Source organism: Sclerotinia sclerotiorum, genomic scaffold (genome assembly GCF_000146945.2).
Source record: "Sclerotinia sclerotiorum 1980 UF-70 scaffold_8 genomic scaffold, whole genome shotgun sequence".
In the NCBI taxonomy this organism is placed as follows: Eukaryota; Fungi; Ascomycota; class Leotiomycetes; order Helotiales; family Sclerotiniaceae; genus Sclerotinia; species Sclerotinia sclerotiorum.
Window position 1 is genome coordinate 319,622 of NW_001820828.1, and position 25,245 is coordinate 344,866.

Consider the following 25,245-nt stretch of genomic DNA (forward strand, 5'->3'; position numbering starts at 1 on the left):
ATTTATTCTTACTCATTGTATCGTAAGTACCAAAAATACCCGATCCTTGATGTTTCGCCGTCTTTGGCTGTGGGTTTGTTCATCCCATGCTAATAATGGGTGTGGTGTGTCATTACTCTACTAGGGATTCATGAATCAATTCATGAATCAAAGCATGAATGCATCCATTATCCATTCATCAATCATCATCATTCATTCATTTCCCAATTTCTCAATTTCGTATTTATCGCCGTTTTAACCCCTTCCCCTCCAAGTCGCCAGCCTTCCAAGTGCGCCTACCCTGCCTTGCCCCCACCATATCCTTGGCAACGTGAGTGGGGATTTGCGTACTCCGTAGGCTCGTAAAATCTCTCGGTGGATAATGCAATAATCCAATCCAATCCAATCCTTCCACCCTCTCCTCTTCCTGTACCTGGTTACCTTTCTACCTTCTACCTACCTACGTACCCACGTACTTTTCCATCTACCCTCCCATCCTACCTACTAGTCTCAGACTTTTACCAGTCTTTCATTCTTTTTATTACATGCCTACTCCCCGGCCTTCTTGGTATTGCACTCGACCTTTTGTTTCTTGCCTCTTTCCCCATCATTGAGAGAGCTCACTGTCGTCATCTCGACAATTACATTCATTCCTTTCAAGAAACATATTTCACTCTCTTTTACTTTTACATCTACCGACTCTCTTTCGTGGCAAGGTACACGTTAAGAGAATCTTGTGTGCATACAATATCATTCTCTTCTCTTCGAACCCTGTTGGATTTTGGACAAAAGTCTTGGAAGTTATCGTCGCATCGCAATCTATTTTCGCATTTGGTTCATTGTGAGATCAGACGAAACACCATTTCGACTTCAATCACGCAAAATATACAATATTCATTACCAACAACCATCACATTCTAGAGGAAAAGATAGATCCTGAATACTCATTTATTGGAGAGGGAAGTTTGTGGTGATTAGAGTGAATCATTTACAATCGAACCATTTCATTTCAGAAATCCTGGTGTCGCTTCGCCCAATTTCGACCTGAAATATCAACATAACCAACAGATCCTTCGACCAGGCAAACAACAATCACCACCTTAACCAAAAACTCAACCACTTCCAAAGAACGTCCCTGTCTTTTAAATCTTTTCGTTCTGCACATTCGTTTGTGGATCCTCGTTGCTTTTCAGGAAGTCACCATTTACATACATCAGAAAAATAAGAAACATTTCGTTATCGATTTTCAATACAAAAATTCAAAATGCGCGGAAACTCCTTCCTCGAGAAGGCGACCATCTTGGCTGGTTTAGCTAGTAACGTTGATGCTTTCTGGCGTTTGCCATGTAGAAGTAGAAGTGGGTTGGCAAGAATTGATCCATTGGTCAATCCTGGCGCAATCGCTCAGCATGCACATGCTATTCATGGTTCTAGTGGTATGTTGTATTTATTTATTGGTTCAAGAAAGAGATGCTAATCTGGCTTGGTGACTAGGTTTCGGAAAATCGTCAGGATATGACGATTTATTAGCTGGAAACTGTACTTCCTGTGAAGTCACTCAAGATAAATCCGCCTATTGGATTCCTTCACTTCACTTCAAGAATGCGGCTACAGGAAAATTCGAGATTGTTGAGCAAGTTGGGGGTATGCTTGCGTAAGTTTAATCTTCTACCCTTTGCTTCTTGAAAGTGTTCCAGAAACATTGTTCCTAATGCATCACCATAGGTACTACCTCCTCTATGGAGATAATATTAAAGCTTTCCCCGAAGGCTTCGCCATGATTGCAGGAAACAACGAACTTCGCAACTTCTCCAATTACCCGGTTCCTGATATCGACAAGTCGAACTGGAACCAAGCTCCATACAATACGCAAGCTTTCCTCAGACAAGCAGCTCTCGGTTTCAACTGTTTGAACTATGCTGCTGCTGCCGAAGGATCCCTTTACCGTCATTTCTTGCCAGATAAGGACTATCTTGATGCCAACTGCGCGGATGGTGTCAGATTCGAACTCATGTTCCCATCATGCTGGAACTCGAGTGCAGGACCAACCGCACCGGATTCGAAATCTCACATGGCATATCCTTCCGAGGTCATGACTGGTACTTGCCCAGAAGGATTTGATACTCGTCTCGTCTCGCTCTTCTATGAAACCATCTGGAATACCGCCGCCTATAAAGGAATCGATGGAGAATTCATCATTTCTAACGGTGATCCAACTGGTTACGGCTATCACGGAGATTTCATCATGGGTTGGGAAGAGTCATTTTTGCAAGACGCTGTTGATACCTGTACTAACCTTTCTGGAGAAATTAGCGATTGTCCACTTTTTGACATTCAAGATGCAAGTGTATATGGATCTTGCAGCTTTGAAATGCCGGCAGATTTGGTAGACGATGAGATCAATGGTCCTATGGCAACCCTTCCCGGAAATGTCCCCGTTCAATATGGACCTGGTCTAGCCACTAGTGATACACCCGGTGAACCCACCGCAGTGGCATCTTCAACTTCATCTGCCAAACCATCGAGCGCAGCTGCCACAACAACTACCCCATCTGCCGTCGTACCAACTCTTTCTCACTCCGCTGGATCTACCATTGGTAAGCTTACTAATCTCACTGTCTCTTACGCTGAATTCTGTCCTTCTATCTCAACCCTATTCTTAAACCTTTAATTTGTGTATTCGTTCTTTCGAATCAGCTTCAACTCGCCTTGTCTCCTTTTTTTACTGATAGGCAATTACTAACTCCATAATGTTATAGTCGCTTCTTTGGGTGAAACCTATGTACCAGGTGGTGTTTTCGCCGCCGTTGAATCTGGAGTTTCCTATTCAACTTCAAGTTCATCGACTATTGCCGCAGATGGAGCCGCCGTTACAAGCTCATCAACTACCCCAGCAGGTGGATATGCCGCCGCTTCAAGCTCATCAATTAGCGCACCAGGTGGAGTCGCCGCCGTTCCAAGCTCTCCAACTACCCTTCTTACCGCCTCATCAGCATCCGCATATTCAACATCTTTCTCAACCACAACCGCACTCTCATATCTCAATGAGGATGTAGAGGTAGCTGAAGTATTTTGGGTAGAAGAAACAGTTACTGTTACCACAACCGCACAAGCTGAAGGTGTCGCTAGAAGAAGACATTTGCACGAACATCAACGGGCTAAGAAGAGAGGAAACTTTGCTTAGGTAGGATGTAGAAATCCGCTTAGTTTTAGTTTTTAGTTTTGATTTGAGTTGATTTGATTTGATTTGAGTTTTTTATTATCGCGAATATGTATTCTTTTCTTGATTTCATGCATTTATGCATATCTTTTTGCATTTTATGACGTGTGTGGTGATGGGGTTAAGTTGGCATGGTTTGGGTTGGGTTGGGGTGGGTTTTGTTCATATAGATTGGAATGGGGGAAGAGGAGAAAAGAAGAGAAAAGAGATCATGGATTTGTACCTCGTTGTAGTGGAAAGAAAGGCTGGCCTAACTGTTATTTACCTACCTATGTTTGTATGTATGATATGTAGTGATATTTTCTGGGCGATTTTTATTTAGGGCTGGGTGGGCTTAGATAGGTAGATAGGTAGATGGATGGCTAGGTAGATGGAAATGTGAGATTAGATTGTATATTATGGTTTTATGGGTATTTTTTTGTTTGTTTTGGAGTTGTATTTATTATTATGTGTATGTATGTGTGTGTTTCTATGTAGAGCGGTGTTGGGGAATAAAGTATGGATGAATATAGTGGAGAATAGATAGATAGAAATGGATGAATAGAAAGAATAAAATAAGTGGTGTAAGGAGAGGATTTCTGGATTCCTAGATTCATAAGGATTTTTGAGAGGATTTTTGAGAAAGTGGAAGAGGGATGTAAATGTATTGTGTAGATGATTGATCAGATTAGTTGATTGTGACCAAAAGGGTGTTTATAGACCAGCAATTGTATTTATCTTAGAATCTACAGGTGAAGAGCACCTGTAGATGGGGATAGCTACTCTTATATACACACAAATGAATGGCCTAGCCGCAATGGTTAGGCAAAAAGAAGTCATATTTATCCCTCCAATGATCTTACTTTACCGATAACCATTGATACCTAGTACTTGTCCGGATCTGATCCTCAGACCACCTAAATCGTATACTAATCCCGAGTAATCGTATCATGTGTGGACATGGTTAATGTACCTGAGGTTTCTTATATAATAAGGGTGGGAGGAAAGCAGGGGTTTCCGTCACATTGATTTATTTATTTATTTATTTATTCTTCTTTTTCATTCAATCATTTTATTTATTTATTTATTTACTCACTAGCTCATTTGATGATTTATTAATATCTGCTGATGTAAGATTTTTACGGAGTAGATTTTAGAGTAGATTTTAGAGTAGATTTTAAAGTAGATTTTAAAGTGTATAAAATTAAAGTAAACTTGATTTGAGGGGGTAAAAGAGTATTTTATCAATTGTTATTACATGTTCTAGAAAAATGTTACAACGGCTATCTTCTATGCCGCGTCACATGACTAAACCAAGGTAACGTGATTAAAGTCACGTTATGGACCGCTGAGGAACGCTGGCTGTCCAGGACCGCGCAGCGGTCCTGACTAGCCATAGGCATGAAGGTCTATATAATCAAGATGGATTTCCTTTGTATAGAGCTTCGTGCTCAAGATCAATCATTTAGTATACTCTACTATTAGTTACGAATTGCATATCATTATTGTCATTACTTCAAGTCCCTGCTTGACGCCTAATTATAAACCTACTTCGAGAGCCTAGAGCACTTCCACGTGATCTAGACGGCAAACCTCGTAACACTTTGAGCACCATTACTGCTTCAAGTACCGACTCGATAAGTAACGACATCATGTCTTCCACGACACCACAGCCTAGCAACCCCGCTACGACCAACCAGGCCACTCCCGAAAGTACCGACAAGGACGGAGACATCGCCATGGGAGGTATCGAAGACCCCAAGGAGATTACCGTCACCGAGACTCTCAAAGTCGCCCTACCAGACCGATTCACAGGCAATCGACAAGAGCTAGAAACCTTCTTACTCCAACTTGAGATCTACTTCCAATTCAATCAGGATAAGTTCAACCATGACGCCGACAAAAGCGTCTGGGCTGCCTCCTACCTCAGAGGAGAAGCTGCAAAGTGGATCCAACCATACCTCAAGGATTACTTCACCAACTTGAGCGAGCCTAAGAAGCGAATGTACCCAACTCAAGCCATCTTTGGGAGATTCAAAGGGTTTAAGAGAGAGATACGACGGGTATTTGGGAACATCAATGAATTACGTGACGCTGAGTCCAAGATCTATGGCCTCAAGCAAACAGGGTCAGCAGTCAAGTATGTTGTGGAATTCAGGAGGTATATAGGTATTATTGGATGGGAAGAGAACGCCACGATGAGCCATTACCGGAAAGGGCTCAAGCCTGAGGTCAGGCTAGAACTGGATCGCAATGGCACTTGGGAAGACCTAAACGAGTTAATCGAGGAATCTATTAAGGCGGATGAGATGCTCTACGAGTATCAGAAGGAACGCCGATCTTCCAACGTCCATGGAAACCGAGATCGTGGTAAGTACCACAAGAATGAAGGAAGACCTCGAGAAAACAGACAATCTTACAGAGAACCAATGCAATTGGATGCAACGTTTAAGAACAAACTACCTAAGGAAGAGGTAGAACGAAGACGCAAGGACAAGCTATGCTTCGAATGTGGCAAACCAGGCCATCGGGCCAGGGATTGTCGAAGCAAGAGATCATCAGGAGGAGGTTATCACAAGAAGTTCGGCAAAGGTCAACTCAATGCTACCTTTGTACCCCAACTATGCGCTTCATATCCAATCGAAGACGATAGTTACGAACGTGAAGAACGTCAAAAGGAAATTGACGCAATGCCACGAGACCAGGAAGGGTTGAACGCCATAGACCGATATGAGTTGGAGCGTCTACGAACCCCTTCACCTCCCCTTATCAAAGAAGATCCGAAAGAAATACCGTCGGTAGAACACGCGACGATGAGCTGGATAGCTTGCTACGATGAATCTTGTAGAATTCACCTATCAGATAAGGAAGCCACAGGATGGTTTCCCCAAAGAAAAGCAAAAAGACCCTACAAGAAGGGAAAGTCGGAAAAATTATCGTCACATGATCATTTAAATGGTCAGTTACACAAAATTGACCAAATTGACCAAATTGACCAAATTGACCAAATCGACCAAATTGACCACAACAAGGTTTTGGGTCAAGGGCAATTAAATATCGCAGGTCAGGCAGGACAGATTTACTGCAATGCGAAGATAAATGGACGAGTAATCCGGGCCATGATTGACTCAGGGGCCACGGGAAATTTTATTGCACCAGGAACTGTGAAGCATTTGGGAGTACAGCTCCAGGCGAAACGAACCCCATATCAATTGCAGCTAGTCGATGGACAATTAGCCGGATTGGACGGAAAGATTTCGCAGGAGACTCGCCCTTTGCAGATGAGTATAACCCAGCACAAGGGGGTTATCCAGTTCGATGTTGTTCCACTAGGGAATCAACAGATCATTCTGGGGATGCCATGGTTGAAAGCACACAACCCCCAGATTGACTGGTCATCGGAAACCATATCATTTCCGAGGAGAAGCGATCAACGAGATGTGCTAGAGCCTGCGAGGCTGAACACACGCGGTGGAGAACTGAAGGCGAACAGCACCACTGACGTAGGACGCCCAGTCCAGGGTCCTCCATTAACGGCGAAGGAAGGTGAACCTCCCGTACAAATGAAGAACGAGCAGAAGAAGTTGCTTGAAACCACCCCTGTAGAGAAACAGGACGAGACGCCAATACCGGTACAGTACCAGAAGTACAAGAAACTATTCGAAGAAAGAAAAGGCCATGAAGCTTTACCAGAACACAAGCCATGGGATCACGAGATAGTATTGGAGGAAGGCAAGACGCCTCCATTTGGACCAATCTATCCAATGTCAGCCTCTGACCTAAGGACGCTTAGGGATTACATTGCCGACGCATTAGAAAAAGGATGGATCAGAGAATCCACCTCACAGGCAGCTAGCCCTGTGCTATTTGTACCAAAGAAGGATGGTACAAGGAGACTGTGCGTAGACTATCGCAAGCTCAATGATATAACGATCAAAGATCGGTACCCACTTCCATTAGCTACGGAACTGAGGGATCGATTGGGAAAAGCTAAAATTTTCTCCAAGTTTGATCTACGAAACGGATTTCACCTCATCAGAATGAAGGAAGGTGAAGAATGGAAAACAGCATTCAGAACTCGATACGGATTATACGAGTATCAGGTTATGCCATTCGGATTGACAAACGCACCAGCAACATGTATGCGCTTGGTCAACAATGTATTAAGGAAGTACCTAGATATATGCTGTATATGCTATCTAGATGACATTTTGGTATTCTCGGAAACGGAAGAACAACACATTAAAGACGTTCATAAGGTTCTGCAGCAACTGGAGGAGGCAGATCTTCAATGCAAACCTAGCAAGTGTGAATTTCACGTCACAGAAACGGAATTCCTAGGCTATACCATATTCTCCGGAGGTCTCAAGATGAGTCCTAACAAGGTAAAAGCAGTTATGGAATGGGAACCCCAACCAGCGTGAGGGAAGTACAGTCCTTCCTGGGGTTCGCCAACTTTTACCGACGATTCATTAAGAACTATTCAAAGATAGCCGCTCCAATGACCGAGATCACCAAGAAAAGTCAAGGGGAATTCCGATGGACAGAAACAGCACAAGAAGCATTCGAACGCCTCAAGGAAGCATTCGCAGGAGAACCAGTCCTCAGAGCATTTGACCCAGAATTACCAATAATCGTGGAAACAGACTCCTCAGACTACGCAATAGGAGCAGTATTGAGCCAACCCGGCTCGAATGAGAAATAGCAGCCAGTCGCTTACCATTCACGCAAGCTATCGCCAGCCGAACTAAACTATGAGATATACGACAAGGAATTACTAGCGATAGTAGATGCTTTTAGGGAATGGAGAGTGTACTTGGAAGGGTCAAAATACACGGTGCAGGTGTATACAGATCACAAGAACTTGGTTTACTTCACCACAACGAAGGAATTAAACAGACGACAGGTCCGTTGGTCGGAAACCATGGCCGCCTACAACTTCAGAATCTCATATGTCAAAGGAAACGAAAATGCTAGAGCAGATGCTCTCAGCCGAAAACCAGAATACTTACAAAACAAAACACACGAATCACGCGCGATACTAAAGCAGGACGGCGACGCTTTAGTTCACAACAAACCACAACTTGCCGCCACATCAGGAGTAAATTATGATACTATCAAAGATATCATAAAGACAGAATACTCAACAGACACTACAGCCAAGAGAATCCTAGCTATACCAGACAATCCAGAAAGAGGATTCACCATCGAAGATGGATTCATCCATTTTCATGGCAAGCTTTATATACCCTCCAGTCTAGCTAAGGATTACGTCACGGAACAACATGAGCTTCCAGCTCACGGGCATCAAGGTATTGCAAGAACCTTTGCTAGAATAAGGGGAGAAGTCCACTTTCCAAAGATGAGGACTATAGTTGAGAACGTAGTTGGGAACTGCGACACCTGCATAAGAAATAAAGCCGCCCGGCATGCACCTTATGGCCAGCTCAAGACCCCCGAACTACCTACTCAACCATGGAAGTCCATTGCTTGGGATTTTGTAGTAAAACTACCATTATCCAAAGACCCAGTCACCCGGAAGGAGTACGACTCCATCTTGGTGGTGACGGACAGACTAACCAAGTTTGCTCATATGATACCATTCTGTGAAACTTGGACGGCAGATGACCTTGCTTATATATTCATGCGGAATATAGTTAGCATTCACGGTGTACCAGATGAGATCATCTCAGATAGGGACAAGCTATTCACATCGAAATTTTGGTCTACTCTTATGGCACTGCTTGGAGTCAAGAGAAAGCTCTCGACAACCTTTCACCCACAAACAGATGGCCAAACAGAACGATTAAACCAAACGATGGAAGCCTATCTTCGCTGCTACATCAACTACAAACAAGACAATTGGGTTAAACTATTACCCTTGGCACAATTCGCATATAATACATCGGAAACGGAAACAACAAAAGTGACGCCAGCTTATGCTAACTTTGGGTTCAATCCATTAGCATACAAATCACCATTGCCACAAGATGCAAATGCAGACGAAGCCATAAAAGATATCACAGAAATCAAGGAACTACAAGAACAACTTTCTTTGGATTTACAGTTCATCGCTTTAAGAACAGCGTCGTACTACAACAAATCACGTAGTATGGGACCTACGCTTAAAGGGGGGGATAAAGTTTATCTCATTCGAAGAAACATACAGACAAAACGACCAAGCGATAAACTAGATCACAAGAAACTAGGACCATTTAAAATCGACAAGGTAGTTGGACCAGTTAACTATAAACTAAAACTACCATACACCATGAATATTCACCCAGTATTCCATATATCCTTGCTTGAACCAGCACCACCAGGAGCGCCCGATGCGCCAATAACGGAAATCGAACCAGTCAATCCAGATGCCATATACGATGTTGAAACCATACTAGATTGTAAATACATCAGAGGCAAGATCAAATATCTGATCAAATGGTTGGATTACCCACACTCAGAAAACACTTGGGAGCTCAAGAAAGATCTCAGCTGCCCTGAGAAGTTGAAGGCATCTCACCAACGCTATCCGGATCTCCCCAAAAAGTACCTGAAGAATTCTGAAAAGAAAAGGGGTCTGAAGGACTCAGGAAAGAGGAAGGATCAAAGTTATCCAGCACATTCGAACTAGCTGCAGCAGGCACCAATGGACCTGTATCCGCTTGCTCTCTCTCTCTTTCCATACGCTCATTTTCCAACCTTTCCTTCTCTTCAACTTCCACAAGCTCATCAAGAGTACGCAAACCCCGACGAAGCATATCAGACTCTCGCTCTAACAAAAGACGCTTCTGCTTCCTAAGCCGAAGAATTTTGGCCATCGCCTCTTCCTCCTCCTGCTCCAACCTCGCCTTTTGACGATCCAGGCTATCCCAATCGCTCTCCGACGGACCTCGAACATCGCACTTCTTCCCTTGACGAATACACTCAGCACAACGTGAAGAATCAGTTGAGGAGACAATGCATTTACGCTCCTGACGATCACATAAAGAATACGAAGGCATCTCGAATCCACGGCCTTCTACTAAACGAGCCAAACGAAGTTGTTCTTTCCTCTTTCGTAAATCGGTAGTCATAATGAAGAAAGAAAGGAAAATATCACTAATAAAAGAAATATGAGGGGGAGTTACACTATATAACGCTCGGGACAAGCGCTAAACTAGAAGGGGGATAGTGTTACAACGGCTATCTTCTATGCCGCGTCACATGACTAAACCAAGGTAGCGTGATTAAAGTCACGTTATGGACCGCTGAGGAACGCTGGCTGTCCAGGACCGCGCAGCGGTCCTGACTAGCCATAGGCATGAAGGTCTATATAATCAAGATGGATTTCCTTTGTATAGAGCTTCGTGCTCAAGATCAATCATTTAGTATACTCTACTATTAGTTACGAATTGCATATCATTATTGTCATTACTTCAAGTCCCTGCTTGACGCCTAATTATAAACCTACTTCGAGAGCCTAGAGCACTTCCACGTGATCTAGACGGCAAACCTCGTAACAAAAAACTTTAAAAGATTCATTTTTTTAAATAAAATATATTTTAAAAGTATATATTTTATAATATGTTTAAATAGTTTAAAATCAAAGTATACTACTTGATTTGAGGGGTGGGAGAGCAATTTATATCATCTTAAGAGATATAAAAGTAACTTGCTGATTATTTATATTGATATAATTCATCCCTAGATTATTCTCAACAACTGCGCTTTCTATATGAAATCCTACGCACACTTAAATAAACCCCACCATAACCGAAAGTGAAACTCACGCTCCCTAATTCAGTATTCCTTTTAAAAAATCATCCTGAAAAGTCAACACCCTCCCAGTCCCACCATTAATAATTTCTCAATACTACCCATATTCCCCTCCCATCACATCCTTTCCATCCTAGGCATCATCCCCCTTGCATTCTCCTCCGCACATTGCACACACCCACATCCACACCCATCCTCACCACCAAACCACTTCATCAACGCCATTCTAACCCTCATTCGAAAAGAACTCATAGATCCATTCCTCGCCTGTCCAATAGCCAACCTCGGATTTTCAAAATACTCATCATCCAAGTAATCGCCCATCGGATCACCAAGATAACTAATCGTTAATTCCTCTCCCGCAGTAATATCTCGATCGGCTTTACAAATCACACTACTACTTCCCGGTTTCATCAGCTTTTGATTTTTTCCGTCTCCGCTTAGGAGCATGGAAATGTTGTCCGAACCATTGGTACAGGTTCCTTTCCATATTACGTTGTTTCTACAGCTGTGATTGAAGAATATATAACTCGGACTTAGCACGATTAAATGTGCATTTTTGTCCTGACCGAATCGGGAATTGGGAGATATGGAGGAGCGAGCGGGCATGGATAGTCCGGATATGTTGATTGTACTTGTGTTGGCGTTATTTAACATGCGCCAGTAGATTGTTTGGATGAGTTCTGGTGTCCACATGTTGGCGAGGAGCTTGGTTTTTCCTGCTTGGGTCTTCTTGGTTGGGGTGAAGATGTCGATGCCGAGATCGAGGAGGATACGTGTTGGTGCTACAATGTTGTCTTGATAGGACCAATTACATCCATGAGTGGCTTGTTTGTCGTTACTTGCGTAATTGGCTGTTAATCTTGCTACTAATGGATGTAGCAAAGGGTTTTTTTGTGGTATTGAATCTTTTGACCAACCGGGTGTGCTGAGGACAATACAAATCACGCGCAGAAACATGATAGGATCCCAATCAGTTTGAAGCGAGCCAGCATTATATAGCCAGGAGAAATCAATACCGCACTGGATCTTATGATAGCCTTCGATGGCGGCGTCGTGACAGCCCTTGGAGCAAAACGACACTTTACATCCGCATGATGATCGAAGAATCTGCGATGGGAACATGAAAGGTGGAGTAAGGGCTGCGTGACAAGCGTCGCAAAACTGTCCAGTCGAGGGTGCAATATCGGAAATACATGCATAAGACTTGTCGATTAGAATTGTCTCGCCTTCAGCAATATCGCGCCTGGCAAATATACCAAGTGGTCCGACATCCGCGTGTTTAGGAAGGCTCGAAAGTAATTTAAATGTAGAAGCTGAACCAGGAGAACCAAAAACCACCGGTCTGACTTCCGCATTCGGGGATCCAAATTCAGAATTAACCCGTCTAACCAACCGAGGTGTTCGAACAAAAAGTTTATCAGCCATCCAAGGGTATTTCTTCTGATATATCAATCCCGGACGACTCGACGCGATAATATTGCGCACACTCCCATCCTTCGCATCTTCCACCATTTCATCATGTCTATTCCTAAAAGACTGCAACAAAAGAGCCCTAAGATCCAACAATTCAACATCATCTGGAAACACCCCCAACGCAATTTTCACTACACTCAACCCATCCCAAAAAGTAGCACAATGTAATAATCCCCGCACTAAACAGCGATAAGCACAAACATGCATACAATTTAATTCATCCATAATAATCGGAAGAGAGGAAGTACGAAGGCGTGAAGAAATCGCTGTGAATACCGCGCGAGAGAGCGCAGATTGTGCGCACGTAATGGTTTTCAATCCGGCTTGGAGGAGATGAAGTCCTCGATATGCGTAGTGGGATGAGGTTTCGCAAAAACCGAGCTTGCTGTCGAGTTGGGAGAGGTCGATGTAGAAATAGGGGTCGTGTGGTGCGAGGGAAATGTCGTGGATTAGTGCTTTGCGGTAGAGAATTAGATTATTGAGTTTTTTCTGTGGGGGTGTTGGTTAGTTGGTTATTTAGTTAGTTGTTTGATGTAATGAAGAAAGCGGGGAAAACTTGCTTCTTTTTGAAGATTGATGGATATTTCTGTGATTTCATCAAATTGACATGTTCCAGTCCATTCGTGACAGATTTTAATCTCTGAGGGATGTTCTGTGCTGGAGATTGGTATTTCTTTCATCTCTGAATCAGGTATAGTAGTTGGAGTAGCACTACCAAGCACCTCAACCGGATCAGCAATAGCTGTAGATACGACATTAAGATCGATTGGACCGCCCTCCTTTACTTCTGTAAGTACCGGCTCTAAATTTCCTTTCGAAATCTCCACCGCTTCTTTTTCAGCCAAGTCAGACGAGTCAGACATTTCAACCCTCTCTGGCGCTGAATCCAATTCCTTCCCCAAATACCCTTTAATATCTCCAGTCCTAGTACTCCGAACACTCAAATCTTCAAGTCCTTCCCTATCCTCTACAAATTCCGACTCATCTCCAGAAATAGATCCAAGCCTCGCATTATCCCATAACGGAGAACCAAGTCCAGAGTTCTCCTCATCTCTAACTTTGATTTGAAAAGTAGACTTCTCATCATAAAGTGATTCGAATATGAACGCTAATTTCCTCTTAAATTTTATCGGGTTTGAGGGTCGAATGATGGGGAAAGGGGGACTTGGTAGGATGATGGTTTTTTGACCATATAGGGAGGTAGTGACGGGCGGTGTATCGATTGAGTTAACTTGGATAAGGGAATATGGAGTGCTGAGCTCGGACATTCTTGTGTGATTTTCGTTGGAGATGTTATGGTTGCAGTGAATTATGGATGAGCGAATGATCGGATTAGATGAGACTAGATTAGAAAGGGGGGATTGTAGGGTTTGTTTGTTTGTTAATGATAGATAAATGAATAATAGGATATTGAGTGTATGGATGGATCTAGATGGGAATGAATCAGACTTGGTGAAGAGAGGAAATGTAGGAGTATATTTGAAGGAAGGAAACAGGGGAAAATGATGTCAATATAGGTGTGGAGTGATTTTGGGGGTTTGCAACGAACCTCTTGTTTGTAGTACCAGATGGGGAGTGGTAGAATGTAGGTTTACTTGTGCTTATGTGCTGGTTTTTAAAGCTTGGGAGACTGATAATGCTGGGGAGGATATCAATATTGAAGAAATGATGATATGGTAGGGATTAAAGACTTGAATATTTGTGTTGAGAGAAGTAAAATAGAGAGAGGAATAATGCGGAAACAAATAGTGTTAGAATATCTCTGCGATAAATAACCTATTATGATAGATTGTAAGTGTAAGATGTAAGTAAAAATAACAGTTGCTGAAGTTGTCTTCTATATGAAGACTCATAGAAATTGTAAGTTTGGTTATTTATTTCTCAAATTCCAGCCATCTCTAGAGACAAGATGGTCTTTAAATAGAGGTTGTTTATTTTCTGGGAGAAGAGGGGTTACACTTCACTAACACCTGAGCTTTTGAATTCACCCTCATGGACAGAATGACTATATCCCCACTATTTCGAGTGCGATGGTGTTGAGATTGGTGATAACAAGATAGTATGGACATATGAACAACAGTAAAGCAGGAACTAAAAGTGTTGAAATTGTCAAACTCTACTTAATGGACGATATATAATATTCAAGAATGCTATAAAATCATACAACATCTTGTGACTCGAATGAATCGTGACGATTAAAGAAGAGTTACTAGTTGAAGTAGATGAAACTAATCAATAACAGTATGAGCCCCTAGAATTGTATTCAAAAAAAACCCTCCTTATTTAAGCGACAATGACATCGCGAAACTTCGACAATGAAAAATTCCACTCAACCTTTTTACCCCGCAATTACAAGAAATAAGCAAGATGACAAGTATTTATACTCCTGTATACGATATTTCTGCTTTTCAAACCTTCAAGCTCAAGGAAGACGGTCTATTTCCAAACTCGCGAATTTATCTGGACTGGCAAAAGATCTGGAAATGAAGGTCTCACATCAAAACAACCACCAATTAGTTGTCTGCTTTTCGTGCTATTGGGTAAAAAATTTGTTGAAAACTATAACAATACGATAAAAAATGCTGATGACAACAATCATAGTGAAGACTAATCACTAATGTGGCTATCGGATGAGATATTACCATTCTCTAATGGTGGTTCGAGACATTTGTCGGTAAAAATGGAACTAGATAATGCAAGGTTATAAGATTTTTGTAGACTTCGCACTGTAAAATCTTTCCTTGATGCAAAGATGTAAGTCAAAATATTGCCTTAGTTTAAGAAAATCGAGCAGTTAGCTTACGCCGTTTATCACGTAAAGGTGAATAACTGCGAAGATCCTGAGAAATCGCCGGAGAGAAGGCTAGGATTATTGATTTCTTTGGTTTATAACTGACAGTGAAACAAGTAAAGAGTTGAACATATAATTAATATCCTAAGAGGAATAGAAAAGTGTGAAATGGCAGCAAGTAAAAATTTGATGCGGCTGCCAAAAACACAGCATGTCGTTGGAGAGAATTGGCCTCTAAAGTGACGAGACGATACTAGTAAGACTTACGTTCCTAGCAATAACAAGAGCTTAAACTGACACAATTAATAAATTCCAATTGTGATGACTTTCGCATAAAAGATTCGAGGACAAGAATATATTTCAGAGCCAAAACTGAGCATGGGTCGAAGAACTCTTCGCTTTGAGTTGAGAGGAAATTGATATTACAAAAGGCGAGGACTGCTAAGAAAATTAACAGAAGGTTTTGGCAGCGATTCTCTGCTCACTTTTCTCAATGGGTTTTAAAGAGATACAGATTTTGCTTGAATTCGACCATGAGCTCTGCAGTAAGGATTATTCACTCGAAAGATCTGGTGGCATCTGCAGCTATACAGTAGTAGAAGTTGAGTTTATAGGGGGTGAGATGACACCAATAGACTTATACCCTCTTCAGAGTATCTCCTGACTGAAACAAGAAACCATTGCGTAACTCTGCGAACCTTTTGGTGGGCACTCATGTGTGAAGATACACAGCCAAAGCCATTTTATTTGCTCGATTGTACACCTAAACTTCAAAGCGAGAGATATAGCAGTGTTGGCAGAACGTCCAAGAATACACATAACACTTTCGTGACATGTTAGGGACTATAGAGTCTATGGGAAGAGACGACATATCGATATATCAATCAAATTATTCACTGCGCACCGGACTTGCCAAATGCTGAGCAATCCTTCGAAGAGGTGTATCGTATTTGAGTAACCTGGTATGTATGGTGCTGTCTGTCATACCTCCCACCCCGCCGGATGAAAAGATCCTTCTAAACAAACAACATTCGGAATTTTAATCTTGATTGCCATCCGATCATTATAAAACAGAATCCATTAGTCAATCTTCGGGGAACGAGCGATGTTAACCTTATGGTCAATCATGAAATTCACTACGGGTATAGTCAGGGCCCACTAAGGGTAGTTTCTTACCCAGGTATTCAATGCCTTTACATCGTTAATCTTTTAACGGTGGACTTTCAAGTGAGGAACGGGCTGCTATACCTCCGAGTGGAAATCGAGAACGGTAGATTACAAAATTTTCGCAGAGTCTGGTAAATCAGAAATAGCATATTATGTGATAATATGTAAAACACGCATTTCCTAATATCAGCTTTTAGATGGATTTTCCGAATAGGTCAAGCCCTAATTTCAATGGGAGATGTTATTCGAAAATCAGTATCATTTTCCCAGCAGTGAACTGACATACCACCCAATTGCTCCAGCCGCATGAAATACAAATCGATACTCTCATGCGGAAAAAAGGGATCATACGCAACACCGAAAAATGTTAATAAGAAAACGGAAGTTCATGATCAATTCCTGAGCCACTTAGCCGAGGAAAGTATTGAAGCGAAAACTCTGATATCTAAATTAGACCCAACACATTTGCACCAAATGACAGCTCCAGGTTATGCTAGAGAAACTTAACTGTCATGTTGTTATGAACATGAATTCTAGCCTGGAGATAAAATACGGCATACAGCATAGAATTTGGTATGGGAAAACGAAGGGTATACCTAATCATGTATCAAGGGAAAAAGATTTTCATACCGGAGATCTAGTTCCATTAGATAGCACTGCATCTAAGGCAGAGATGGACAGATGAGAATGCACAGCTCCAGGATCAGTACCTTTGATATCCCAATCACTCATCTCTTACATCTAAACTCCCAATTTTCAAATCTTCGACTTTTCCCTCGGCAACCACACACTCTGCGCATTACACCAATGTTTCAAACCCACCAAACCCCAGGCCATCCCAATCCCACTATTCTTAAACCCTCCATAGGGAACCTTCGCACTTAAACAAAAATGAGTATTCACCCACACACTACCCGCCTGCAATTCCCTGGCCATCTTCTCCGCTCTCGCGATATTTGTACTCCATACTGAAGCTCCCAGGCCTGTAATCGAATCATTTACCCTATCCACAATCTCCTCATCCTCACCACTCCATTTAAGAACTGGGAAAATGGGACCAAAGGGTTCGAGTTGTACGATTCTTTCGCTGTCGGGTGGATTATCGATGATAGTTGGATTGACGAAATATCCTTTCTTTAGCGTATCGTTCATCTTGATGCTTTCGTTTGAACCGCCATAAGCGACTTTTAGTCCATTTTTTTTAATGTCGTCGTAGAAGGTTTGGACGTTGTTTACTTGTGCTTTGTTTTGGAGCGGTCCGACCCAGCTTGTGGGATCGGCTCCTGGTCCGACTTTTAGTTTGGAGACGTGGGATACGAGGGCTGAGAGGAATTGGTCATAGATGTCGGCGTGGACGTAGAGGCGTTTTATGTCCATGCAAATTTGACCTGAGTTCATTAATGCGAGTTGGGCGATCTGTTGATGTATTGATTGGATTAGAATGAAGTTTGCAAAATGAGTTGTCAGGCTTCATGTTTGCTATTTCTCTAGGTCCGTTATATTTTTACTTATTTGAAACCAGGGATTTCAAAAACAAATAAAATATAGATACCCGGCTCCAGAAGCATAAACGGAGAGGACAAGTCATAATCAAGAAACGATCTCGAGAAACATACCTGTGGAACCACATTCTCAATATCGACATCTTCACAAACAATACACGAATCATTCCCGCCCAATTCCAACGTAACACGTTTTAAAGTTTTAGCACAACTCTCCATCACCTTCTTCCCAGTTTCAATACTCCCCGTAAAAGCAATTTTATCAATATCAGGATGAAGCGTACACAAAGGACCAAACTCATGTCCTCCACTCAACGCCTGCACTACTCCGGGAGGGAGAAACTTATTTGCCAATTCGACAATCTTAAGCGCGCAATACGGAGTATCAGGACTAGGTTTGATAATAATCGTATTTCCAGCCCATACGGCAGGAACTAATTTTCCCATCGCAAGCAGAACTGGATAATTCCAAGGTACCAATCCACAACCTACACCAATGGGAACAAATCTCACACTCGCAACCATAGTATCAGTTTCCGCAACAACTTCTTCCGTAAGCAAAAGTTCGGTAGTTTCTCGAATCATGGCTAAACTCCTAGCAAACTCATCATGGGCTAGAAATTTCGCTTTTCCCTGTTCGGATATGAGTAAGTCGACAAAGTCGGACTCGTATGTTGCGTAGGAATCGGTGAATGCTAGGAGCATTTTGCGACGTTCTGTGGTAGATGTACGAGCCCAGGATTTTTGGGCTTTCTTTGCAGCGAGCACCGCATCGTCTAGTTCTTTCTTGGTAGAGAGTGGAACGGGGGGATTTGCTTCGCCAGTCGCGGGGTTGATGCTATGTCGGGTTTGTGTTGTGTTGCATAATTTTCCGTCGATCGTGTTTTGAAAGGTCTAGGAGGTTGTTAAAACGAATTTCTTGTAAGAAACGTTATGAGCATTAATTATATAAAGTTCAATCTTACCACGAAATCCATTCTGCTGTCTATTTCTTGTGATGCCATTTTGAACGAAAAGAAAACAATCTAAACTTCTAGATAATTCGATTGAGACTCGAAAGAAAAGTTAGATGTGAATGTAAATAAAATCGATAGGATATTTTCACTCTACTCGGACGGGAAAGATCACGATATATATGCCATAAGCGATGAGGATCCGCTACACCCCATTTCCCGTTACCCCTCAATTGTAAGATCTTACATTCGTTTTTCGGTATCACCACAAGCTTGCTTATCTTATCTTTGTCTCAATATTCGTGTCTTGCGTTGATGGAGCACAGTTGTCGCAGCGAAATGCAGTGTGCCGTGAACCCAATGTTTGAACGTCCGTCGTCCTTAATGAGTCAACGTTAGCAACGACCGACTCTGAATAATTGACAAATTTCTATATTTTGTATCGATACTTATTTTTCTTCAAGACGAGTATTGAAGTCATGGACAGAAGCTGTACCCATCCGTCGATGCTATCCATACCGTACCGGTATTCCCACCCGTTCAGGATTTGACTCACTGAGATGGATGTAATTGGTTATGTTGCACTTCCCCGCACCACCATGTACTCGGGCCAAAATAATTATCTCACAGTTGAACACAATACAGTAACATATAAAAAATACAAAATACAAAAACAATATGAACTGGTGTCCCCTCTATTAAAGATTGATTGTAATCTTATAACGAGGAAATACCGTACGCTTCTATGCGAACTACCACATATGCAAGATTCAGATTACGCATACACAGTGGTGGAATTGTAACCCTTGTTCAATATGATATGAGCACCATCTGCATCTCAGATTTTGTAGTAGGATTGACACCCATGTTAACCTAGTCCTCGAAAACAAGCTGAAAGTATTAATTCTAAAATTAGTTCGCACAGATTTAAACCCTATAAATATCAATCAATCAATCAATCATGAAATAAGTGAACTCCACTCCGACCCACCAAGGTATCTAATCCACTCCATACTCATCATCATTATAAAAATACAAACCCAAGACTCACGCGACACAAGTAGCAAGCAAGTCTGTCCAAACCATAAATTTCACAACCCTAATTAAATAACCCTAATTATCCCTTCCCTCCACCCACTCTACTCATCCGCACACTACTAATCTTAGTATTAATCGTTTTCGTAATCCCCATACCCCAAGAGGGATCCTCTTCACTACTCAAACTCCTCGCATCACTCGTATCTCTAATTCTTCCTTTTCCTCCACTCCATTTAGCCGCATGTTTAGAAATGCGTTTACTATGCACTCTCCCCTTTAAATCCTGCGCTCGCGAATCTCTCTCGTGCCCCAGTTCCAAATCAATATCATGTGCTTTTCGATCATCATGTCGTTGCGAACTATCATCTGAAGTATCGTCGAAAAAATCAGTACCCTTCTGTTTCCCAGTGACGATTGTAGTCGTGACGCCCGAATGCAAAGGTATATCATCTCTGAGTTTAAAATCCTCGACATCTTCCCCTGAGCTGGCAATTCTAGATCCTCCATCGTTGAGGCTCTTTTGCTTGATATATCCACTACCTTTGGTATCTCCGTAGCCGCCCCAGGCGTTACTCGGATTGCTAGGTCCTTTTGTCGAGCTACCGAACATTTTGGTTCGTGCAAAGAAACTGCGGAAGAGAGGGCGTAGAGTGGCAACTGAGCAGGCTGTGATGCCGATACCTGTTTCTGCAGTAGACCAGATAGCTATATCGACGGTCGCGAAGAGGAAATCAGCGATGTTGGAGAGGTCGTGCAGGTAAGGGATCCGGATTATGGTTGCGGTTGAGGCACTATTGTCATTTACGTAAGTTTATGGTGGTCCGGTAGTGTAAAGTGGAAAAGGGGGTTGGATAAAGCCCAAAATTTAAAAAATCGAGAAGCACATACACAGCACCCATAGCTAGAATTATAGCTACACTGATCTTATCTCTCGGCGTCATCTGTAAATTCCATACCACCCAAATCGGAATGAGACTCAAAATCCAGTCGGTAGCGCATGTAATAGCACTATATGCATATCCCGCATCGACCGGGATATTTGCATTTATACACTTCCCTGTTCCACCCGTATACTTCGTCCAGAAATAGTTGGAAGGCTGACATTGGAAGATGAAGACGAGGAAATAAAAGATGCCTCCAATTTCGCACACCACGAGAGTACCGAGAATGATGTAGCGGTGCATTGGCAAATTTGAAAGGCGCAGGAGGAAAACTGCAATCGACAGCTTAAGGGCCATGTTGGAAACGACGTAGACGGGCTCGCATAGCCACCAATACTGAGGAGAATGTGAGTAAAGATTTCAAAGAAAGATGCTATTTCATGCTCAGGTTGAATAAGCGAGGTGAGACTGGAGTATCCCCAGATGGACACATTCCACTCTCGAAGAAACCTCCTTGTCTTTCTCCGAGTTAAGTTCTTCACAGTTGAACTGCTCAACCTTTTGAAAAGAGCCACTTATCATAACAACAACAGGAATAGAAATACCTTAAGACCAATTGGAACATGTTCAGGCGGTATATCCCAAACATGTTGACCACTTCCATAAGTCACAGCCAGGAGCGCGAACGAAGAATATACCAAAAAAAATGCCTTTTTGGGAGCAAGTTAGCAAGCAAGCACACACACCAAATGAACACTTTCCAATCATATGAATAAGGAAGATAGAACGAACCCAAGAAATAACAGCAAGAATATCATCCCAACCAAAATTTTTGATAATAAACGCACGACAATATGTACGCAGCCAAACCGAGACTGTAGTCAACACGATAAAAAATATCACAACTCCTTGTATTTGTGGCCCTCTATTTGCGTGTGATTCGACCTCGGCCCGTACTGATAACTCCAATGACTCCATTTTTTTCAGTTTGCAAGTGGCAGTAACCAGCTGTATTGACACTGGCACTGGCAAATGTTATTACACCTCCAAGAAAGACCCAAAGCCTCCTCCACAAACACAAAACTGAAGAATCGAACGTCCAAACTCGAACCGTGATGCGGGAAAAGGCTAGTCAATACGAAGGTGACAAGTACGAATGAGCGCCTCTAAAGAAATAAAAACCTAAAAGAATGTATTTTGTTTGAGGAACCGTTCAATTGGTAAAACCCACGACTACATTTGAAGAAATCATGATCCTTTCCGCACAAGGAACCAGGTATGTAAAAGAAGTTCGCCTATAAATCTAGATCTCGGCCACTTTGCCCCAGAGTGGATATATGAGAGTAGATCTGGATATTGAGCATGGGAAAGACGGGAAAGGAAAAGGCGTGGTAACAGCGTTGAAAGTTTACCAGTTATGTTTCGGTCATGTCCCAAAGGGGAAGACATACCGTTCTTAGATTTCCATCTGCATCCGTCTTGGTAAAATTTACTGGGGACCGCACTGAAGATGGAATTTGATAATTCTGATACGCAGATCTCAACCGATTTGCAAATGATAATGTGCTGGCTCGTCAGGGTCGTTCAACCTATCAATAGGTCATTTAAGTACCGAGATCATCGGCCCTGACATGGTGCTCCTGTGCGTTCCCTCCAATGATGATCGCCTCAACTGAATTGGGTTGGGACTTTATTAGGAACATAATATAACAATTGTTTGCTTGAAATATCACGAATTTGTGTAATAATCACATTAAGTTTGCCCATCCATCGCAAAAGCTAGATCATGTCGATAATTTCCATAATCGTCGAAAGGCTTGAACGAATATAAAAGCTTGAACTCATTCCAATATGCTTAAGTATTCCAAGAGATCAACTCGCTATGCGCGGTATTCTTTCTCTGTTTGATAAATATATCTCTAGGATTAGCCTGGTGAATGTACCGTGGGTGATGCATACCCAGAATATAGTGTGTTCGAAGCAAAATTGTTCTGTCGCCAAAAGGATTAGACATCAAATGAAATTTGGTTTTTACAGTGTCCTTTCTTGCGGTGAAGCGTCCATGTTGACGATCGTTCACGAACACGGTACACTACCTACAGGATCCTCTCTATCTCTTTTCTCTGAAGTGTTCCAGGCTTCCGAGCATTTTTCTACTGGTACATCGTTGGCACACGGCACACGGGAGACGGGAGACGGGAGACCAGCTGAGTGACAGCTGCCACGACGCCACGACGCCACCATGTATCACGATCATTTATACGGAGGAGAGATCTGATACTGAGTCATTCCAACCTACAAATTTGATGATATACGAGTCGAATCCCGAATACCATACACGCAGCATAGCATGTGGATTGTTCAGCCCGTGAGAGAAAAGCTAGCTAACCTCCCTTCGGACAAATAAAAAATTGGTGTGGATGCTTACAAATGTAGCAAATGTAATCAGATTGATTTCGCCCCTTGCGGGTCGGCCTGTTATCCATTATCCGGATCTTATTTCCGATCTAACCGTGTTCTCCGTGCTTTAGCGAGATTTGGTACGTTTCATTTAGGTGTATTGTATCACCATTTAAAGATTCGTGCTGAGATACATACAACTAACAAACATTTCCCTAGGTTTCTCATTCAGCCGGGACTTCCATAAAGATCTTTAAGATCTTTGGGATTTTTTCGAATCTGGATTTTCTTCTCTTTTAGATTGCACTGTAACTTGTACGACTGAGTGAGTGATTTAATCGTGATGCAAAATGCCAACCTGGTAGATCAGCAATCGTAGCTGGAGAAAATCTGGAGACAGAGTTTTCGCTTCCCTCTATACCTAGAAAATTTCGTATTAAAAACAAGGGTTGATAAAACCATCAACGGATCTTAGCTTTCGTGCAGACCTCCGCGGAATCAAGAATGAATAATTTTCCGCTCTTTCCTCTCGTTGAACAAGGAAACCATCTATACCGGATCACGAATGTTTATCCGTCTACATACACAGACCGAGGTATAGAGAAGTGATATATGTACCTTCCGAATTGGTGAAAAGTTTTAATATATGATGCTTATATTGTCGTAAAACTTTAGGGTAGTTTCGTATTTTTAAAGAGGGATCCCGGGAATAAGACAATAAAACATAGTTCCTGCAAATGTGTGTCATTGCTGAGTTCCTCCATGCTCAGTGTGTCCACATCAACACCCTTACACTCGCATTTGAGGGCCCATCTTTAAGGATTGGGTAGCCAAACTTTTGATATATAGCTCATGCAATATTCAAATCTCTTCCAAAAACGCACATGTGATAATGAGACGTGAGGAGGTTGCCAGTAGTTCTTTTGTTAAGTCTTACATATACAGTCTTTTTTTGGGCTTCACTACGCGTCTTACAAGACAAGATAACTGAAGCTCTTGGAGATATTCCAACAACCTCTAACCCTGGTTGACTAACTTACAGTTTTACACCATAGAGCTTCTAGAAAATCATCACAAATTTTTCCATGCATTGTTTTGTACTAGAGCATGCATGAAAATAGCGCGCGCGGACGAAATGTCTTAAAACGGCTCGGAGCCTCCCTTCTGAGGAATAACAACTAGTGGGCCCATTAAAAAGTTGACATAAAACTACATCGAACGGAGATTAAATATATTTTACTCACTCCTTGTAAATACAAGCATTATGTACCCGACCTCATGGTACCAGCTCTTCAATATCAATCGTGGTATTCTCTGGAGACAGGAAAGGTCTACCTCGCCAAGCTCGTCCAAATATTATCGAAGAGGCAAATTGATTGCGAAGCTCACTGCAAATCTTATGAACAACCGAATCTAGGCTGTTTTTGGGTTCGCATATTCAGAAATTGAGGTCTGTTATTGGATCAGGATATCGATTGTGGGACCTGGACCAATGGATGTTGCTATTTAGATATGGATTAAAGAGGAGTGTCTCATTCAAAGGTTACACGAAACTCGGGTCGGCTCAGCCATTCGTGAATGAATGGCATAAATTATCATAAGTATGAAAATTTAATACTCAGTTGTGATTTGTGATCATCTGAGAAATTTATACGAGCGGCTTTATTCCCGATGGTTTGGAGATAGTTCTTCTATCGAGATGCTTGATGCATGGAGAATTAGATTGGAATTTCCATAAAGAATTTCAATCCCCTCGACTCCTTGGGTCTTAGATCTTAGATCGCCACAGATCTTCATATCAATAATCGATACTCGAACTAGAAATCAACGTTGCTGCATCCAATACTGGCACTAACGCTCGACCCGAGCCCCCGGTATTGAGGAGCCACTATATTCCATCTGCAAGCGTAGAATTGGAAGTTGAGTTCCTGAGAGAGGATTGAAAAAGCAAGCAGTACTACCCCGTATTAGATCTACATTTTAGAGCGGCTGGAGAAGGAATAGAAGACAATACGAACCCCCACTCTTTTCTAGCACCTCGAGGAGCACTCTCTTGATGGCTATGAATGACAGAATTTGAGCATCATATTTCGTTTTACTCTAT

At 42.2% G+C, this 25,245-nt stretch overlaps 8 protein-coding genes across 8 annotated transcripts; 3 read left to right on the top strand and 5 right to left on the bottom strand.

Moving 5' to 3' along the window:
• Positions 1-1,243: 1,243 nt before the first annotated feature.
• On the top strand, positions 1,244-3,163 carry SS1G_06436 (hypothetical protein; the record flags this gene model as incomplete). The annotated part of the gene is made up of 4 exons (XM_001592147.1): positions 1,244-1,415; positions 1,474-1,633; positions 1,705-2,576; positions 2,739-3,163. 4 exons carry the CDS (start codon positions 1,244-1,246, stop codon positions 3,161-3,163), a joined length of 1,629 nt encoding a protein of 542 aa, XP_001592197.1.
• Positions 3,164-4,830: 1,667 nt separating this feature from the next.
• On the top strand, positions 4,831-9,372 carry SS1G_06437 (hypothetical protein; the record flags this gene model as incomplete). Its single annotated transcript, XM_001592148.1, has 6 exons — positions 4,831-7,318; positions 7,382-7,563; positions 7,656-7,850; positions 7,911-8,834; positions 8,936-9,044; positions 9,290-9,372. The coding sequence occupies 6 exons, from the start codon at positions 4,831-4,833 to the stop codon at positions 9,370-9,372; spliced, it is 3,981 nt and encodes a 1,326-aa protein (XP_001592198.1).
• A 294-nt stretch (positions 9,373-9,666) lies between these two features.
• SS1G_06438 (hypothetical protein) lies at positions 9,667-10,251 on the bottom strand (the record flags this gene model as incomplete). The annotated part of the gene is made up of 1 exon (XM_001592149.1): positions 9,667-10,251. The coding sequence occupies one exon, from the start codon at positions 10,249-10,251 to the stop codon at positions 9,667-9,669; it is 585 nt and encodes a 194-aa protein (XP_001592199.1).
• Positions 10,252-11,050: 799 nt separating this feature from the next.
• Positions 11,051-13,677, bottom strand: SS1G_06439 (predicted protein; the record flags this gene model as incomplete). The annotated part of the gene is made up of 2 exons (XM_001592150.1): positions 11,051-12,898; positions 13,207-13,677. The coding sequence occupies 2 exons, from the start codon at positions 13,675-13,677 to the stop codon at positions 11,051-11,053; spliced, it is 2,319 nt and encodes a 772-aa protein (XP_001592200.1).
• Positions 13,678-17,123: 3,446 nt separating this feature from the next.
• SS1G_06440 (hypothetical protein) lies at positions 17,124-18,873 on the bottom strand (the record flags this gene model as incomplete). The annotated part of the gene is made up of 3 exons (XM_001592151.1): positions 17,124-17,783; positions 17,984-18,763; positions 18,835-18,873. The coding sequence occupies 3 exons, from the start codon at positions 18,871-18,873 to the stop codon at positions 17,124-17,126; spliced, it is 1,479 nt and encodes a 492-aa protein (XP_001592201.1).
• Positions 18,874-19,939: 1,066 nt separating this feature from the next.
• On the bottom strand, positions 19,940-21,098 carry SS1G_06441 (hypothetical protein; the record flags this gene model as incomplete). Its single annotated transcript, XM_001592152.1, has 2 exons — positions 19,940-20,651; positions 20,749-21,098. The coding sequence occupies 2 exons, from the start codon at positions 21,096-21,098 to the stop codon at positions 19,940-19,942; spliced, it is 1,062 nt and encodes a 353-aa protein (XP_001592202.1).
• Positions 21,099-22,592: 1,494 nt separating this feature from the next.
• SS1G_06442 (predicted protein) lies at positions 22,593-23,398 on the top strand (the record flags this gene model as incomplete). Its single annotated transcript, XM_001592153.1, has 3 exons — positions 22,593-22,630; positions 23,178-23,281; positions 23,361-23,398. The coding sequence occupies 3 exons, from the start codon at positions 22,593-22,595 to the stop codon at positions 23,396-23,398; spliced, it is 180 nt and encodes a 59-aa protein (XP_001592203.1).
• A 39-nt stretch (positions 23,399-23,437) lies between these two features.
• Positions 23,438-24,232, bottom strand: SS1G_06443 (predicted protein; the record flags this gene model as incomplete). Its single annotated transcript, XM_001592154.1, has 4 exons — positions 23,438-23,562; positions 23,727-23,872; positions 23,935-23,954; positions 24,182-24,232. The coding sequence occupies 4 exons, from the start codon at positions 24,230-24,232 to the stop codon at positions 23,438-23,440; spliced, it is 342 nt and encodes a 113-aa protein (XP_001592204.1).
• Positions 24,233-25,245: the final 1,013 nt, after the last annotated feature.